Source organism: Danio aesculapii, chromosome 4 (assembly GCF_903798145.1).
Source record: "Danio aesculapii chromosome 4, fDanAes4.1, whole genome shotgun sequence".
Classification (NCBI taxonomy): Eukaryota; Metazoa; Chordata; class Actinopteri; order Cypriniformes; family Danionidae; genus Danio; species Danio aesculapii.
In genome coordinates this window covers 58782700-58801346 of record NC_079438.1, presented here as the reverse complement: position 1 = coordinate 58801346, position 18647 = coordinate 58782700, and the positions used below count along the sequence as shown (strand labels likewise).

At 35.7% G+C, this 18647-nt stretch overlaps 1 protein-coding gene across 2 annotated transcripts in view; it reads right to left on the bottom strand.

Annotated features, from left to right (window-relative positions):
- Nucleotides 1-18647, bottom strand: part of mtpn (myotrophin) — a 37950-nt gene that overhangs the window by 18073 nt on the left and 1230 nt on the right. Inside the window, exons 1-2 of one of the 2 annotated variants that reach the window (XM_056456265.1) lie at nucleotides 7237-7347; nucleotides 7009-7085 (exon numbers count right to left, since the gene is read on the bottom strand). In XM_056456265.1, the coding sequence (XP_056312240.1) occupies nucleotides 7009-7080 (72 nt within the window). In that variant the 5' untranslated portion in view covers nucleotides 7081-7085; nucleotides 7237-7347. Of the gene's footprint in view, nucleotides 1-7008; nucleotides 7086-7236; nucleotides 7348-18647 lie in introns of those variants that run through there. The other variant, XM_056456264.1, reaches the window with a different exon arrangement.

Genomic DNA, 18647 nt, shown 5'->3' with positions numbered 1-18647 from the left:
TAGCACACCACTCAAACACACACTCCACATAAACACACACTAGCACACCACTCAAACACACACTCCACATAAACACACACTAGCACACCACTCAAACACACACTCCACATAAACACACACTAGCACACCACTCAAACACACACTCCACATAAACACACACTAGCACACCATTCAAACACACACTCCACATAAACACATACTAGCACACCACTCAAACACACACACTAGCACACCACTCAAACACACACTCCACATAAACACATACTAGCACACCACTCAAACACACACACTAGCACACCACTCAAACACACACTCCACATAAACACATACTAGCACACCACTCAAACACACACTCCACATAAACACACACTTGCACACCACTCAAATACACACTCCACATAAACACACACTAGCACACCACTCAAACACACACTCCACATAAACACACAGACTAGCACACCATTCAAACACACACTCCACATAAACACACACTCGCACACCACTCAAAACACACACTCCACATAAACACATACTAGCACACCACTCAAACACACACTCCACATAAACACACACTAGCACACCACTCAAACACACACTCCACATAAACACACACTAGCACACCATTCAAACACACACTCCACATAAACACATACTAGCACACCACTCAAACACACACACTAGCACACCACTCAAACACACACTCCACATAAACACACAGACTAGCACACCATTCAAACACACACTCCACATAAACACATACTAGCACACCACTCAAACACACACTCCACATAAACACACACTAGCACACCACTCAAACACACACTCCACATAAACACACACTAGCACACCACTCAAACACACACTCCACATAAACACACACTAGCACACCACTCAAACACACACTCCACATAAACACACACTAGCACACCACTCAAACACACACCACATAAACACACACTAGCACACCACTCAAACACACACCACATAAACACACACTAGCACACCACTCAAAACACACACTCCACATAAACACATACTAGCACACCACTCAAACACACACTCCACATAAACACACACTAGCACACCACTCAAACACACACTCCACATAAACACACACTAGCACACCACTCAAAACACACACTCCACATAAACACATACTAGCACACCACTCAAACACACACTCCACATAAACACACACTAGCACACCACTCAAAACACACACTCCACATAAACACACACTAGCACACCACTCAAAACACACACTCAACCACAACACACTAGCACACCACTCAAACACACACTCCACATAAACACACACTTGCACACCACTCAAAACACACACTCCACATAAACACACACTAGCACACCACTCAAAACACACACTCCACATAAACACACACTAGCACACCACTCAAAACACACACTCAACCACAACACACTAGCACACCACTCAAACACACACTCCACATAAACACACACTAGCACACCACTCAAACACACACTCCACATAAACACACACTAGCACACCACTCAAAACACACACTCCACATAAACACACACTAGCACACCACTCAAAACACACACTCAACCACAACACACTACCTTAAAAAAGAAACACACTACACATTCAAATGCACAAACACCCCCACCCACACACACACACTAATTATATCTAAGTAGGAGGAACTCATTTCAGCACACATACACACAAACGCACGCGCGCACACACACACACTCCTCTGGGGTCTGTGAGGACTGTATATAGTTACACAAGGCAAGGCTGTGATGTGATATTGTGACACAGGATACACACTCAACAGATCACCTACTGTGTGTGTGTGTGTGTGTGTGTGTGTGTGTGTGTGTGTTAACCGTGGAAATACCATAGTACTGAATGACTATCATATTTATATACCCTGGTTATTCTTGGAAATTAAAACATGCATAGAAATATCCCTGACACCATTTACTAATGCAGAATAAAACACACACACTTTTCTAAATCCCCCTCCTGTTGATTTTATTATCAACAAAAGCAACGGCTGGAGATAATCAACATCTGTCTGTTCCTCATGCTATTGTGATCAAATCATGGCTACACAACAACAACAACAACAACAACAACAACAACACAACTCGTCTTGATAATCTGCTCTTTTAAACCTCTGAAGAGAGTTTCCCTTTCCGCTGACATCATCACTCACTCTCTCTTCCTATTGGAGAGCGCCTCAGGAAGACAACAGACAACAAATGAAAGAAAAAATACAAACACACAACATATAAGACTAACTCAAACAGACGAGTATTTAATGTCTGGAGCTCGAGTCCTCTAACACACGCAGCCCTTTACTGAAACTGAAAGTCACATTATTTAAATGAGTCACAAACCCTGCGCCATCTTCAACTACAAGCAACTCTAAAGAGACGTTACATTCAGGCTGACATCATCAAGTTCCTCTATTAGGGTTGTGCCCATAGTATCGTGTATCGACGATAGGCAAAGATATCGCCGAGAGCTGAGATGTATGACGATTTTAAAGACGATATTTAGCTCATTACTAGGCCCACACGGAGTCTGCGCGCGGAAAATTACACAGATTTTTAGCCCATCATTATTTCTGTTTATTTACTTGAGTAAATGTGTGTAAATCTACATTTATTCAGTTTAAATTAATTACAGTAATATTATTGACTAATATGAAAACGTTGATCTGATTTATGTACAGTGCAGTTTGTACAGTCAAATTTTCTGTCTTTTAGTAGAGATATTATACGAGAGACTTGCTTTGTTTACCAAATAAAGTGAAGCTAATTGGATTTGCATTTTAAACATTAAATACAAGTTAAAAAGAGATTATTTTTTATTTCACATATTAAGGTTTTAGTTATGATACTGCCAAAATAATTCAGCAGAAATCAGCAGATTTTTACCGAAATTCTCCGCAGAAATAGCCAAAAATGTCCGCAGATTCTGTCTGGCCCTATATATTACATGTGTTAATTGGATTATTGAATAAAATTAATATTATTATTATTTTTAATCATCATCATCATCATTAATTATAAACGAACTAAAAATAATTTGACAGCTTCAGTTGTTCACATCAACATCACTTGACCGACACTTTCGAATAAAAATTAATTATTTGATTGCTCTCTCTCGCTCGCTCTCTCTCTCTCTCTCTCTTTCTCTCTCTCTCTCTCTCTCTCTCTCTCTGCAGCAGTTGAAGTGCGAGCAGCATGTGAGGGCACAGCCACATCTTATAGCAAATTAGTTTGCAAGTTGTTACATAAAAATAATAGACTAAATATCAAAACTGGAATTAACAAACAAACAAACAAACAAACAAAACGATTAGTAAAAATGAAACAACTGAAGAAGAAAGTGAGAGAACTCTGAATCCAGCTCAAATGTTCTGGAATAAAGCGTGTTGCGGTCGTTGGTCATTTGAGACTCCTTTATAACAGCACTCCTGCAAGATTCTCTCTTGCTTTCACAAAAAAAGTTATTCATCTTTTATATCCATAAATATTAGCCTATTTAAGTTTTAAAGTGGCCTAAAGCCTATTTTTTCAGTGCATGCATTGACTGCTCCTTCAAATACACAGAATATACTCGTCTTATTTGTGTTTAATTCGATAGAATGATAAACACGGACATGCACATTATTCAGAAAATAACCTGTTTATTAAATGTAAAAATATGTTAGGCCTATTCAAATATAGTTTATTTATTTATTCACTTAAACTAGCCTACATTAAATTAAATTACAACCTGTATTTTACCATTCGTTTTGGCATTAAAGAATTATTAAACAGATTATTAATAACTTAATCAAAGAACATTTTACTGAGCTCAGTGAAAAGTTTTAAGTCAAATAGGCTATTTAATATTAGAGCTATAGGCTATTGCCGACTCACTGCAGCCATGGCTAAAATTAAACTCTTATCAGAAAACAATAAACACATATGCCAAGCGCAACATTGTGTTAGATCTTAGCAAATACACATGTGACTCTGTTGATGATTATTTCTGTGATGATTAGACCTGAAGCCGCGCCGTGCTCAACGGAACAAAAACATGCATGGAAAACTTCACCGCATAGAAAGTCATGTGCGACCGGCGAGTCCTCAATCCACATCCCGTCTGAAAGGACCTTAATGCATCCTTGTTTCTTCCGTGCGTAGATAAATATCATTTCATTTGCTTTCATCCATGTGTATTATATCCATTTAGCGGCAGTCCCGCGGGCCGAGGATAACGGCATGAACCCCAAGTCACAATCAAATCCTGTCCTGCGCCGCACTGTAGCATCGAGTCTTGTTTAAAATTATTTTAATCTCAGCACCTATTTAGCTGTAAGAGCGCGGTGATTTACATTGGTTTGAATTATTATCCAATATCAAACGTAATACAAATGCAGTAGGTTACTAAATAAGTTATTAATAATAATAGGTTATTAAATATGTTTAGATATGGTTAAACATATAAATAAAACATTATATATAAACATAACACTTCCCCCATGCCATAGTATCGTGTACCAGCAATCTCACAGGGGGACGATATAGAGATCTGAAAATTTTGTGTATCGCCCAACACTACCCTCTATTACAAACAGACGGATAGATATTATAAATAGTTTATCTATCTATATATCTATCCATCCATCTACCCCTCCACCTTTCAATCTATATATTTATATATCTATCCATCCATCTACCCCTCCACCTATCTATCTATATATATATCTATCCATCCATCTACCCCTCCACCTTTCAATCTATATATATATATATATATATATATATCTATTTATCCATCTACCCCTCCACCTATCTATCTATCCATCCATCCATCCATCCATCTATCTATCTATCTATCCATCTACCCCTCCACCTATCTATCTATCTATCTATCTATCTATCTATCTATCTATCTATCTATCTATCTATCTATCTATCTATCTATCTATCCCTCCACCTTTCAATCTATATATATCTATTTATCCATCTACCCCTTCACCTATCTATCTATCCATCTATATATCTATCCATCCATCTACCCCTCCACCTATCTATCTATCTATCTATCTATCTATCTATCTATCTATCTATCTATCTATCTATCTATCTATCTATCTATCTATCTATCTATCTATCTATCTATCTATCCATCCATCCACCCCTCCACCTATCAATCTATCTATATATCTATCCATCCATCCACCTCTCCACCTAACTATCTATCTATCTATCTATCTATCTATCTATCTATCTATCTATCTATCTATCTATCTATCTATCTACCCATCCATCCATCCACCTACCTACCTACCTACCTATCCGTCCATCCATCCATCCATCCATCCACTTATCTATCCCTTTATCTATCTATCTATCTATCTATCTATCTATCTATCTATCTATCTATCTATCTATCTATCTATCTATCTATCTATCTATCCATCTATCTATCCATCTACCCATCTATCTGTCAACATATCCATTCGTCTATCCACCTATCCATTCATCCATCCATCTATCCCTCCACCTACCTACCTACCTATCTACCTATCTATCTATCCATCCATCCATCCACATATCCATTTGTCTATCCATCCACCCGTCTACCCATCTATCCATCCACATATCCATTCATTTATCTGTTCATCCATCTGTCCATCTATCATTCCATCCATCTATCCACCCACCTATCTATTGATCTATCTATCCATCCATCTATCTGTACGTCCATCTGTCCATATATCCATCCATCCACCTATCTACTGATCAATCTATCTATCTATGGCATGCTGATTTTAATAAATGACCGAATGTTGTTGTGTTCCTTAATCAAACACAGTTCAGCTGAATAATCTCTCAGTAAACATTCACCTGTTGCTTTTACCATAAACACAACACATCACAGTTGATGTTTCCAGACATTGTCATGTCAATGTAGTGCACTTTACTCATGGAAATAAAAGGTGTTGCTAATCCACATTTCATATTCACTTGAAGAAATAAATGAAAAGTCAATCAGTAGATAAATAAATAAATAAATAAACAGCCAAACTAGTCAGATAGATAGTGGATGTACAAAGTAGTCCATAATAAATTAGAAGTTATAATGAACGTTTCACGATGATCTCAGAAAAGTTTTTATCTGACATCAACTTTTACTATTGGTTAACACATCAAAAAACACGTGCTAAAAAATGCTTTTAAATAAATACAATAAAACAAATATACAGACGCAGAGTAAACACCTAATGATAAAAACTAGTCTGCTAATTATTAGCTGGACTACTAATTCCTTAATAAACAAATCGCATTAACTTATTTATACAATACAATGCCATATTTATTCATAAATCACATTTAACAACAACCGGACTGACCAAAGTGCTGTACATCATACAATAATAAAGTCAAGTCATCCTTATTTCTGTATCGCTTTTATCATTTAACTTGTGTTAAAGATCTTTACATAGAAAAAAAAAAAATTAAAAAGCCATATTATTTAAAATTTAGGAAGCAGAATAGATGTAAATAGACAATAATAATAATAATAATAATAATGAAACAACAGCATAATCACCACACAGACTTGATGTTACTAATTGTAATAATAAACAACCTGTTGTCAGGTTTATGCTTCTTATTACATAATAATCTGATAGAAAACATCAAACTGTTAGTTTTACTGCTAATTTACTTGATATTTTAATGATTTAAGGAACTGATTAGAGCTAAAGTTAAGCATTTTGATCTATGATTAAGATAATACAGGAAACTTTTTTTAGAATAACCATGATTATTATTTTGTGACTGTGTTATTCACTCAGTGCCATGGTATAAATAAAACCTTATTGTACCCTCATAGTACTGTTCTGTAAAGGGTCTATAAACCTGCAAGTGCTGTCAGACCTGTTTGTACACGCTTATGAATGTGTGTGTGTGTGAGATGAAGTGTGTGTGTGTGTGATGTAGTGTGTGTCTCACCTTCACTAGAATATTCTTCACTTCATCCAGATCTCCGTTTTTCAGGGCCCACATCAACTCCTTATCCCCCATGTCACCTGAAACACACACACACATACACACAGGGAGAGAGAGAGACAGAGTATCACAGGCCTGCGCTCCTCAACTGGCTCGCGCCGGTTTTTCGGTTGTCAACTCATGGTTCCGGGTGTTTAACGGGTGTGTACGGTCGATGAGCGGAACACTTACCGGGTTCTGTGTGTTTTTCGGGTTTGACAGAAAGTTTGTGATCAGACACTGACGGGATCCGCCTGAACTGCAGCCACCAGCGGCACGAACTTCCGCTATCAAACTAGCATCCAATGACACTTCAGAATAAAAGTCCCAGTCCACACCCACCACCCCTGAGATTGCATAAAACGCAAAATACCTATAAAGCAAATTAAATAAACAAGACTATTTATAATAAACATCTCGAAAATCTGAAGACAACAATATCTCGATTTAGAATTAAAAAGTTAAATTATACGGTAATAAATCATGTTTCTGTTTAAACTACGCCTCTAGCTTAAGGGTCAATTCATAATAAGAGTCCTCACATCGTTATACAAATCACCTCACTCAGCTACAAATAGTTAAGAAAAAATAATACAAATTTATATATAAGCCAATCTTACGCTTAAAATAATTAACTATAAAATAACATAACACATACTTTAACACATTAATTTCCTTAAAAAGCAAACAAGTAACATATTGTAACTTATTAAGTGAGTTAATATTGTAATATATGACGTTTTCCTTCAAAACTAGCAATAAAGATACACAAATGTATATACTGACGCAATATTATATTATATACAGATAATTTTTGTATCTGTGCCTCAGAAAGTCAGTTTGAAGAGTATTAATGTGCTGGTGGCACCTTTCATAAATGAAGAGCTTATCGGAATTGAGTTTGAGTTGTGAATAATGTACAGTAAATATAAATATTAGAGGTAGTGCTGGGCTAATATCATCTACTAGTAGATCTACTCATTTATAAACAATACTCTGGTCTTTACGAGTAACAAACCTCAATATTTGCATATTTTATTTGCATATTACCAGTAGTTTATATTATAATCTGTGCTGCTTTGTTTATATATCTTTAGTAATCCAAATGTATACTAAAACATTTAGCTCTTATATAATATATATTAAATATTTATATTAATTTGACTTCAGATTCATTAGCACTTACAGTAAAACACTTAAATAGAAATTGTAAACAATAAAAAGTCCAATATAAATATTATTATTAAAATAAAATGTCAAAGTCAATACTAGTGTGCAGCATCTGGAGAGTAGTTTTCTACAGCTAATAATATAGGAGAAAATAAATAAAGTCTTGAACATTAAAGTTACAACTTACCTCCACAATAAGATGAACAGAGAGCTGAAGAATGAAAGAAGGAATAAGTGAATACATCAAGCAATTCTGTACAAATTCATAACTATATTTTTAAATGGTCGTCGATACAATAAGTGCTTTATTATTTTTGCAGTGAGATTTAGGGATGTGGTTTATTATTCCGCAAAGCAAGCATGGAAAATCTGTCTGTGTTTTGATAATTCACTTTTGTAAATGGATTGCATTGCAAGTTTTTTGAAAGCAAAATTAATATTATTATAAGATTGACTTGGGCGGCACAGTGGCGCAGTGAGTGACGCTGTCGCCTCACAGCAAGAAGGTCGCTGGTTTGAGCCTCGGCTGGGTCAGTTGGCATTTCTGTGTGAAGTTTTTATGCGCTATACATGCGCTATAGGGGAAGTTCACATGCGCTAGGGGAACTGATGAACTAAATTGGTCGTAGTTTATGTGTGTGAATGAGTGTGTATGGGTGTTTCCCTGTACTGGGTTGCAACTGGAAGGACATCCACTGTATAAAACATATTCTGGATAAGTTGGCAGTTCATTCCGCTGTGGCGACCCCTGATTAATAAAGGGACTAAGCCCAAAAGAAAATGAATGAATGAATAATATTGACTGACTTCTTAACAATCAAACAGACTGCTTATATTGTTTTTGCACAAACACACAGCGCCAACTACTGACCCGGCATGAGCACTGCAGCACTTTTAGATTTACTGTAAGTTTTTTGTGCATGCAAAACAAAAAAAAAAACAGCATATGATTGTATTGTTCATGTCAGTGTGTCATGCAAAAGATAGCTTGATCTGTTGGCTGTTTTTATTTTAGAGTAAAACTGTAGTAACTATGCTGATTTTGGCACACTGATTTATTTATATATTTATAAAAGCACAGTTTTACTATAAACACCACGCTATGGTTATTGCTGCAAAGCTGTTGTTTATTTGTGATCAACATTGTTGACTATAGTAACCACAAATTAACCACGCAGTAAACATGGTTACTATGGTTTTACTAATAAAAACATGGTTTATTTTCATAAGGGAAATGTAGGTTTTATTTTTATAGTGACACCAAAACATTAATTACTATTAATTGCAGGTACGGCGTCACAGTGGTGCACTGGGTAGCGCGATCGCCTCACAGCAAGAAGGTCGCTGGTTCGAGCCTCGGCTGAATCAGTTGGCATTTCTGTGTGGAGTTTGCATGTTTTCCCTGTGTTGGCGTGGGTTTCCTCCGGGTGCTCCGGTTTCCCCCACAAGTCCAAAGACATGCGGTACAGGTGAATTGGGTAAACTAAATTGGCCATAGTGTGTGTGTGTGTGTGAGATTGAAAGTGTTGGATTGCAGCTGGAAGGGCATCCGCTGTGTAAAACATATGCTGGATGAGTTGGCGGTTCATTTCGCTGTGGAAATCACAGATTAATAAAGGGACTAAGCCAAAAAGAAAATGAATGATTGAATAATTGCAGGCAAAATAAAAGTGTATTTACATGATGCATATGTGTTTGTGTGTGTGCACTGTGCATATGTATGTGTATCTATATAAATATACATGCACTTTTCCCACACAGGGCTACTGTATGTAGTTTTGTATTTAAGTTTTCCCTTAATAATAAAACCCTTCATTTCAAAACTTGTTATCTTTGATTAATATTTTCATTAGTTTGATGATCTGAAACATTAAAGCGTGACATGTAAAAAAATAAGACATCATTAAGCGTGGCGGGCGACGCAGTGGCACAGTAGGTAGTGCTGTCGCTTCACAGCAGGAAGGGTGCTGGTTCGAGCCTCGGCTGGGTCAGTTGGCGTTTCTGTGTAGAGTTTGCTGCGTTTGCGTGGGTTTCTTCCGGGTGTTCCGGTTTCCCCCACAGTCCAAACACATGCGGTACAAGTGAAATGGGTAAGCTAAATTGTCCATAGTGTGTGAGTGTGAGTGAGTGTGTGTGGATGTTTCCCAGAGATAGGCTGCAGCTGGAAGGGAATCCGCTACGTTAAAAATGTGCTGGATAAGTAGGCGGTTCATTCCGCTGTGACAACCCTGAATTAATAAAGGGACTAAGCCGAAAAGAAAATGAATGAATGAATTAAGGGTTGCGAACACTTTTTCAGACTACTGCATATGCAGTATATAAGGTAAATGTATACACTACCTGACAAAAGTCTTGTGATCTATCCAAGTTATAGAAACAACAAATAATAACTTAACTTCTTGATCATTTGTTATCAGAAGTGGCTTATATGAAAGGTAAAGGCCTCTAGATGACGCTTATTTGACCACAATAAAATATGATCATGTCTTGATGTTGAATGATTTCATTAGGACTGTAAGGTCTGACTCTGCTTAGACTAAAGTCTGGTCACTGAACCTTCAATAATGTCCAGTATAGAATATGTGGTCATGCTGCAGTGGAAACAGAATGAATATTGTGTCTGACTCCATCATGAGCTTGGAGGACTGCATCCATACATCTCTGCAATGACTCAAATCACTGATTAATAAAGTCATCTGGAATGGTGAAGAAAGCCTTCTTGCAGGACTCCCAGAGTTCATCGAGCTTCTTCAATGCCTCCTCCATCTTACCCCAGACATGCTCAATAATGTTCATGTCTGGTGACTGGGCTGGTCAATCCTGGAGCACTTTGATCTTCTTTGCTTTCAGGAACTTTGATGTGGAGGCTGAAGTATGAGAAGGAGCGCTATCCTGGCAGGACAAATATCTTGATCCCTCAGGCTGTTGATGTTGTTCATCCACTCTGCAGATCTCTCGCACGCCCCCATACTGAATGCAATCCCAAACCATGATGTTTCCTTCACCAAACTTGACTGATTTGTGTGAGAATCTTGGAGGGTTCCAGAAGGTCTTCTGCAGTATTTGTGATGATTGGGATGCAGTTCGACCTTCTGCCACTTTTCCAAATGATCAACTTGAACTTGAGTTATTATTTGTTGCTCTTACAACTGAGATCAACGACAAGACTTTTGTCAGGTAGTGTATTTGCATCTATATATACATAATAAATATACACAGTATAGATATATATTATGGAAATACTAGCTATATACACTAGTTATTAATGTAGTAATGACACATAAATACTATTTCAATTGATATCTCCTACATCTTTACAGTCACAAAGCTCATCCCGATCCTTCAGCTGTTCATATAATGAATAATGTGTTTAAAAAGCTGCAGCAGAATGAAACCATTAAAGCAGATGCAGAAAAGCCCAATCAGAGCAGTTTATCAGCGTCTAATTGAAACCTCCACAAGTCCTTTAGCTAACCTCTCTCTTGTTCTGATATATGGAGGACAGCAGCGCCGCATGACACTATTATTGCATGAAATAAACTCTCAAAAGAAAACCAATCCAGCTAGAGGACAAAAACATCTATAAAGCAGCGCGTGTTTGTCAGGAGGGTTATAAAGCAGCACTTGAGGAAGACTCAGCGCTTCTGTCCATGTGCAGGTATGGCAGAAAAGCCCAGGAGAGAAGCTGCTCGCCGCTTATTAGCCGTGATACAGGAGCACGCAGCGCTAATATATGCAGAGTTTCAGAGGGACACCGCAGGCTTCATGCTAATGCAGCGGCAATTACTGCAAACACACGAGGGAGGACGACACACACGTGTTCACAACCTGATACACGCAGCTGCTGGACTGGGACGGCAGGCATTGTTAGTAAAGATGTGCACTTTTACTCGCTGAGCATCATCTTTTTTAATAATGCAAACATAATATACTGTAATGCATCATTTAAAGGGATCGCTCAAGCAAAGAGGACCATTCTGTCTTCATTTACAGGTTCCTTGAGTTTCTTTCCTCTGTTGAACACAAACGAAGAAATCTTACAGAACGCTGGAATCCATTGAGCTCCATAGTATTTGTTTTTCCTACACTTTACTCAGTTGAAATACTTAGGTTAAAAATACCCCATCATATAACCCAACTATAGGTTTTTATAGCACCTTAACTGTGGGTTATTTTAACCCAATGCATTGTTATTTTTATTAAATGTAATTTTTTTTTCCATTCTGGTATTACTATCGCTACTAGAACTACTATAATTATGGCTGTGTAAATAAATAACATACAGTTTTTAAAAGTATTGAAAATGCTTTATTTCCATTACATTTTAAGGTCCAAACCTTTAGCGTGTTTATCCATTTAATATAGATCGGCTTTGAAGCGTGCGTTTGTATCATCAATAATTAAGAGTGCTGGTGAAACAGATGACGCGGAGAGGTAATTTGATAAAAAAATAACATTATTTCTTTAGAGCTTAAATAAACTTCATAACGCAAAAACAACATCACGTACACATAATAATACAGCTGTTCTGTGTCAGTTAAATCAGTTGACTGTTGAAATTCAAAATTTTTAACCCAACTGGTTGAGTTATTAAATAAGTAACCCAATAAAGGTGAAAAATGACCCAACAAAGCACCAAATATTTAACCGAACTTGTTGAGCTATTAAATAAATAACCGAATGAAGGTTAAAAATAACCCAACAAAGCACCAAATATTTAACCGAACTTGTTGAGCTATTAAATAAATAACCGAATGAAGGTTAAAAATAACCCAACAAAGCACCAAATATTTAACCAAACTGGTTGAGCTATTAAATAAATAACCCAATGAAGGTTAAAAATAACCTAACAAAGCACCAAATATTAAACCGAAATGGTTGAGCTATTAAATAAATAACCCAATGAAGTTTAAAAATAACCCAACAAAGCACCAAATATTTAAACGAACTGGTTGAGTTATTAAACAAATAACCCAATAAAGGTTAAAAATAACCCAACAAAGCACCAAATATTTTAACTCAACCACTGGGTTAAATAAATTACTCAACATTTTTTTGAGTTTACTCATCCTACACCGTATTCATATTTTTATTTCCCCCCATTTATTTCTGCTTTTGAAATGCATTATGGGACCTTGATCTTTCTTCCAACCAGATGTGAATTTTCTGAACATTTGTAATAGTTTGCAGTGCTATATTGTCTGGGTTGTAATGTGTATTTATATAGCGCATTTATTGTGTATGGCCATACACCCAAAGTGCTTCACAATCACGAGGGGGGTCTCTCCACACCACCACCAGCTGATAGAGCCAATTCAGTGGATGGGGATGATTGTGGGCCATGATAAGTGAGTGCCCATGAAGGGAATTTGGCCAGGACACCGGGGTTAGTCTGCAGTGCTATATCATCTGTTGTAGTGTAATGTAATGTGTATTTATTGTGTATGGCCATACATCTAAAAGTGCTTCACAATCATGAGGGGGGTCTCTCCACACTACCACCAGTGTGCAGCTTCTCTTGGATGATGTGACGGCAGCCACAAGACAACAGCGCCAGTGCTTCATCACACACCAGCTATTGGCGGAGAGAAGAGACAGTGATGGAGCCAATCCGGTGGATGGGGATGATTGGGAGGCCATGATCCGTAAGGGTTGATGGGGGGGGATGTTGCCCAGGACACCAGGGTTACACCCTGCTCTTTGTGAGAAGTCCCATGGGATTATTAATGAGCACAGAGAGTCAGGACCTCAGTTTAATGTCTTATCTGAAAGACGGCGCTCACTGACAGTATAGTGTCCCCGTCACTATACTGGGGCATTAGGACACACACAGACCGCATGCGGTTCCATGTGGTCTCCCATCCAGATACTGGCCAAGCTCAGCCCTGCTTAGCTTCAGTGAGTAACCGCTCTTGGGCTGCTAGGTGATATGGCTGTGGCTGGTTGTTTGTGTTGTATACTACACTACAACAGCCTTGTAATACACTGTAAGTACATGTTCTGTTATTTCACAGATTTATTTATCTTTATAGACCATTTCAGTGTGGTGATGTCATTGACCCATGAACATTTCCTGCTTGTTGTCAAACTATTTCATAACTGTAACAAGAGGCAATTCAATCATAACTTAATGATATAACAGCTATCATAACATTATTTCTCAATTTGTAGCTTATTCTCGGAAGCTATAGAAATTAAACATGTAACACAGGAAATACATTGGGACCATTGTTTTTGTTTACATCCCTCAAAATGGTCTATATATTACTCCTTCTACATTATATTATCTCAAACTACACTAAATAAAAGTCACTTTGTTAAACTGTAGATGTGAATTTTCAAAATCAAATGTCGACAGAGCAGAGATCAACATCCCATAATGCAATTCACATAAATAAACACAAAAACACACAAAATAGAACCGTTATTTAGCATTCTTAAAAATATCTTCTTTTGTGTTCAACAGAATAAAGAAACACATAAAGGTCTATAACCACTTGAGGGAGAGAAAATAATGAGTAAATTTTCATTTTTGGGTGGACTTTCCTTTTAAGATAATAATTTTCATTTATACAATATATTTTTGGCATTCTTTAGGCTGGTTTTGTGGTCTAGGGACACAAATGTTCTTACAAAGCTCTTTAAACGTTAAGTAGGTTGCTTTGATTCTTTAAAAAGACTCATTTTAATAAAGTTTTCTCTTGGTTTTGCAAATATTAATGGGGAAGTCCCAGAGTAAAATGAGAAAATATGATACACCGGTGTTTTGGAATATGGAAAATTGCCACTGTGTATGAAATGTGCTTGTTATGTTTGCTGTTTTCTTTGTCTATTTTTTTGACCCTCCTCTCTGCTTGTTTAGTCTTTTAGGTTTCTTATTGGTTTACCATTCTGTCCATCATCATTATGACTGTGTCGGTTCCACCAATCCCAGGACGAGCCGCCAGGATTTAAAGCCCCGACAGACCAGTGTGTGATGTGCGCTCAGCCTCGGCGTACCATTAGTGCTCCACGCAATTTGATTGTGCTATGCTTCGGCTGTTTAGTGATTTATTATCTCAGTTTACTGTGGTAATTCGAGTTTGCTTGTTGAACTTCGTTGGCTTTAAGTAACATAATGTAATGGTTGTTGTGTGGTTCTAAACTTTGACCGATTTATCCGGTTTGTTTTAGTTTAGATTGATGTTTTTTTAGATTAGCTTGAGTGTTTTGCCAGTTGTGTATTTTGAGTTTTGTAGCTTTAATTAGTTTAGTTCGGGTGTCGTATACACTGAAGATTTCGGTGTTTATTTGTATTTATTTTTGACGCCTAGTTTAGACTTTAGTTTTAAGGATCGTTTTGTTTTGTTAATTTCTTTGATTTGGCTTACACTCTTTGTTTTTGTTTAAAGATAATTATAAATGTTTATTTTCTTTTTCCTCTCCAATTCCTGTTCAATAATTTTCAACTATTGAGTAAAAAGCTTAAATAGAGAATTGATTCTGCCTCATCTTTGATCTGTCGCACACATTACACCTGTCTCACTTAAATGTTACAGCATCCCACTAAAACATCTTTAAAAACGTAACAGTGCTATAAAAATAAACTTGCCTTGCCTAATCGAACATTCCATTTTTCCGTGGAATGTTCCATTTTTAGAATGTATTCTAAATGTTTTCTGAACATTCCGAAACAAGAATTCATTCATTCAGTCATCTTCAACGTACTACCTTATTTATTAGGGGTCACCACAGCGGAATGAACCCCCAACTATTACAGCTTATGTTTTACACAGTGGATGCCCTTCCAGCGGTAACCCAGTACTGGGAAACACCCATACACACTCATTCACACACACATACATACACTATGGCCAATTTAACTCACCCAAAACACCTATAGCGCATGTGTTTGGACTGTGGAGGAAACCGGAGCACCCGGAGGAAACCTACGCCAACATGGGGAAAAAATGCAGTTCCATTAAAAAAAGAGGAGAAAAAAGAAAAGTTAAGACAAACGTCCAGCTGAAATGCATCAGAATTAAACTGTTCCCCATTGCATATATGATGCTTTAATGTTAATGTTTTGAGAAAATTACTTTAAGGTGAAACTCGACGGCTGAATAGGGTGCAAATTAAAGCAGCAGACATTCCCCAGTGATTGCATTAAGAATGGAGAGCTTGTTCTCTGAAACATTAAGTGCAGTTGAAATATGCAAATGAAGCATTATCTAATTAAATAGGCCCTCATTTGCATACATTTGCGAAACAGCAATCTGAGCGTCAGATAAAAGTTTGAAATTCTTATTTTGTTGACATATTTACCATCACTTTTTATCAATCTAAAAATCTGAATATGGATCAAAAATACTCCATGTCCATGTTATATTAAAGTATTACCTTTAAATTAAATTGTTATTTAAATGAGGTAATTTGGTTTATGTAATCAGGCTATAGATGGAATAAATCTGTATTTTTTTGCATGCATAATTAGCTTTAAGATGAGAGTTTATCAGAATTTAAATAGGAATAAAACTCTTTACATTAAACTCACATTAAGGATATTGAAATGTAAGAGTGCTGTTGCTTTCCTTCAACTACTGTAATCTGAAAGACATTATCAAACATCTCAAAGCTGACCAGAGCATGAAAAACAATATTCTTGCCTTACATATTCCAATAGTACAGTATACATAAACTCTCTGCTTCTCACTGAGCAGCTGAAAAAGCAACCTGAATCTGAAAATAAGCAGGAACAATATCTGAAACTTTATCCTCTTTCAACTGATGTTATCTTGATCCAGAGGGAAGATCGCTGGACAAACTTCACAGGAACTTCAGGCGTGTCTTCCTGTAATTATGTGTAAAAAGCAGCAGACAATTTTAGACATTGCTGGTAAATTGAGGAAGGCTGGTACATAATAAATGTACAGTCAGGGGAAGAAGTGAGGACACACTATTGAATTGTATAGTTTTCCATATCCAATATGTTTAGTAAGAAATAGACTACATCTTCCATCTATCCTGTAGTGCAAAATTATACGCAATATACAACAGAGGAATGATTTTCTAACAAATTGTTCTTATTTTTGAATGTTTTCTGTTACTTTCAAATGTTTTATGTTATTTATTTTTGAATGTTTTCTGTTATTTTAAATTGTTTCTGTTACTTTCAAATGTTTTCTGTTACTTTTGAAATGTTTTCTTTTACTTTTGAAATGTTTTCTGTTATTTTTTAATGTTTTCTGTTACTTTTGAAATGTTTTCTGTTATTTTTTAATGTTTTCTGTTACTTTTGAAATGTTTTCTGTTATTTTTTTAATGTTTTCTGTTACTTTTGAAATGTTTTCTGTTATTTTTTTAATGTTTTCTGTTACTTTTGAAATGTTTTCTGTTATTTTTTTAATGTTTTCTGTTACTTTTGAAATGTTTTCTGTTACTTTTGAAATGTTTTCTGTTTTTTTTATGTTTTCTGTTAATTTCTAAATGTTTTCTGTTATTTTTTTAATGTTTTCTGTTACTTTTGAAATGTTTTCTGTTTTTTTTATGTTTTCTGTTAATTTCTAAATGTTTTCTGTTTTTTTTAATGTTTTCTGTTACTTTTGAAATGTTTTCTGTTATTTTTTAATGTTTTCTGTTACTTTTGAAATGTTTTCTGTTATTTTTTAATGTTTTCTGTTACTTTTGAAATGTTTTCTGTTATTTTTGAAATGTTTTCTGTTACTTTTGAAATGTTTTCTGTTACTTTTGAAATGTTTTCTGTTACTTTTGAAATGTTTTCTGTTTTTTTAATGTTTTCTGTTACTTTTGAAATGTTTTCTGTTATTTTTTAATGTTTTCTGTTACTTTTGAAATGTTTTCTGTTATTTTTTAATGTTTTCTGTTACTTTTGAAATGTTTTCTGTTATTTTTGAAATGTTTTCTGTTACTTTTGAAATGTTTTCTGTTACTTTTGAAATGTTTTCTGTTATTTTTTAATGTTTTCTGTTACTTTTGAAATGTTTTCTGTTTTTTTAATGTTTTCTGTTACTTTTGAAATGTTTTCTGTTATTTTTGAAATGTTTTCTGTTACTTTTGAAATGTTTTCTGTTACTTTTGAAATGTTTTCTGTTACTTTTGAAATGTTTTCTGTTTTTTTTTTATGTTTTCTGTTAATTTCTAAATGTTTTCTGGTTTTTTTAATGTTTTCTGTTACTTTTGAAATGTTTTCTGTTTTTTTTAATGTTTTCTGTTACTTTTGAAATGTTTTCTGTTATTTTTGAAATGTTTTCTGTTACTTTTGAAATGTTTTCTGTTACTTTTTAATGTTTTCTGTTACTTTTGAAATGTTTTCTGTTTTTTTAATGTTTTCTGTTACTTTTGAAATGTTTTCTGTTACTTTTGAAATGTTTTCTGTTACTTTTGAAATGTTTTCTGATACTTTTGAAATGTTTTCTGTTACTTTTGAACTGTTT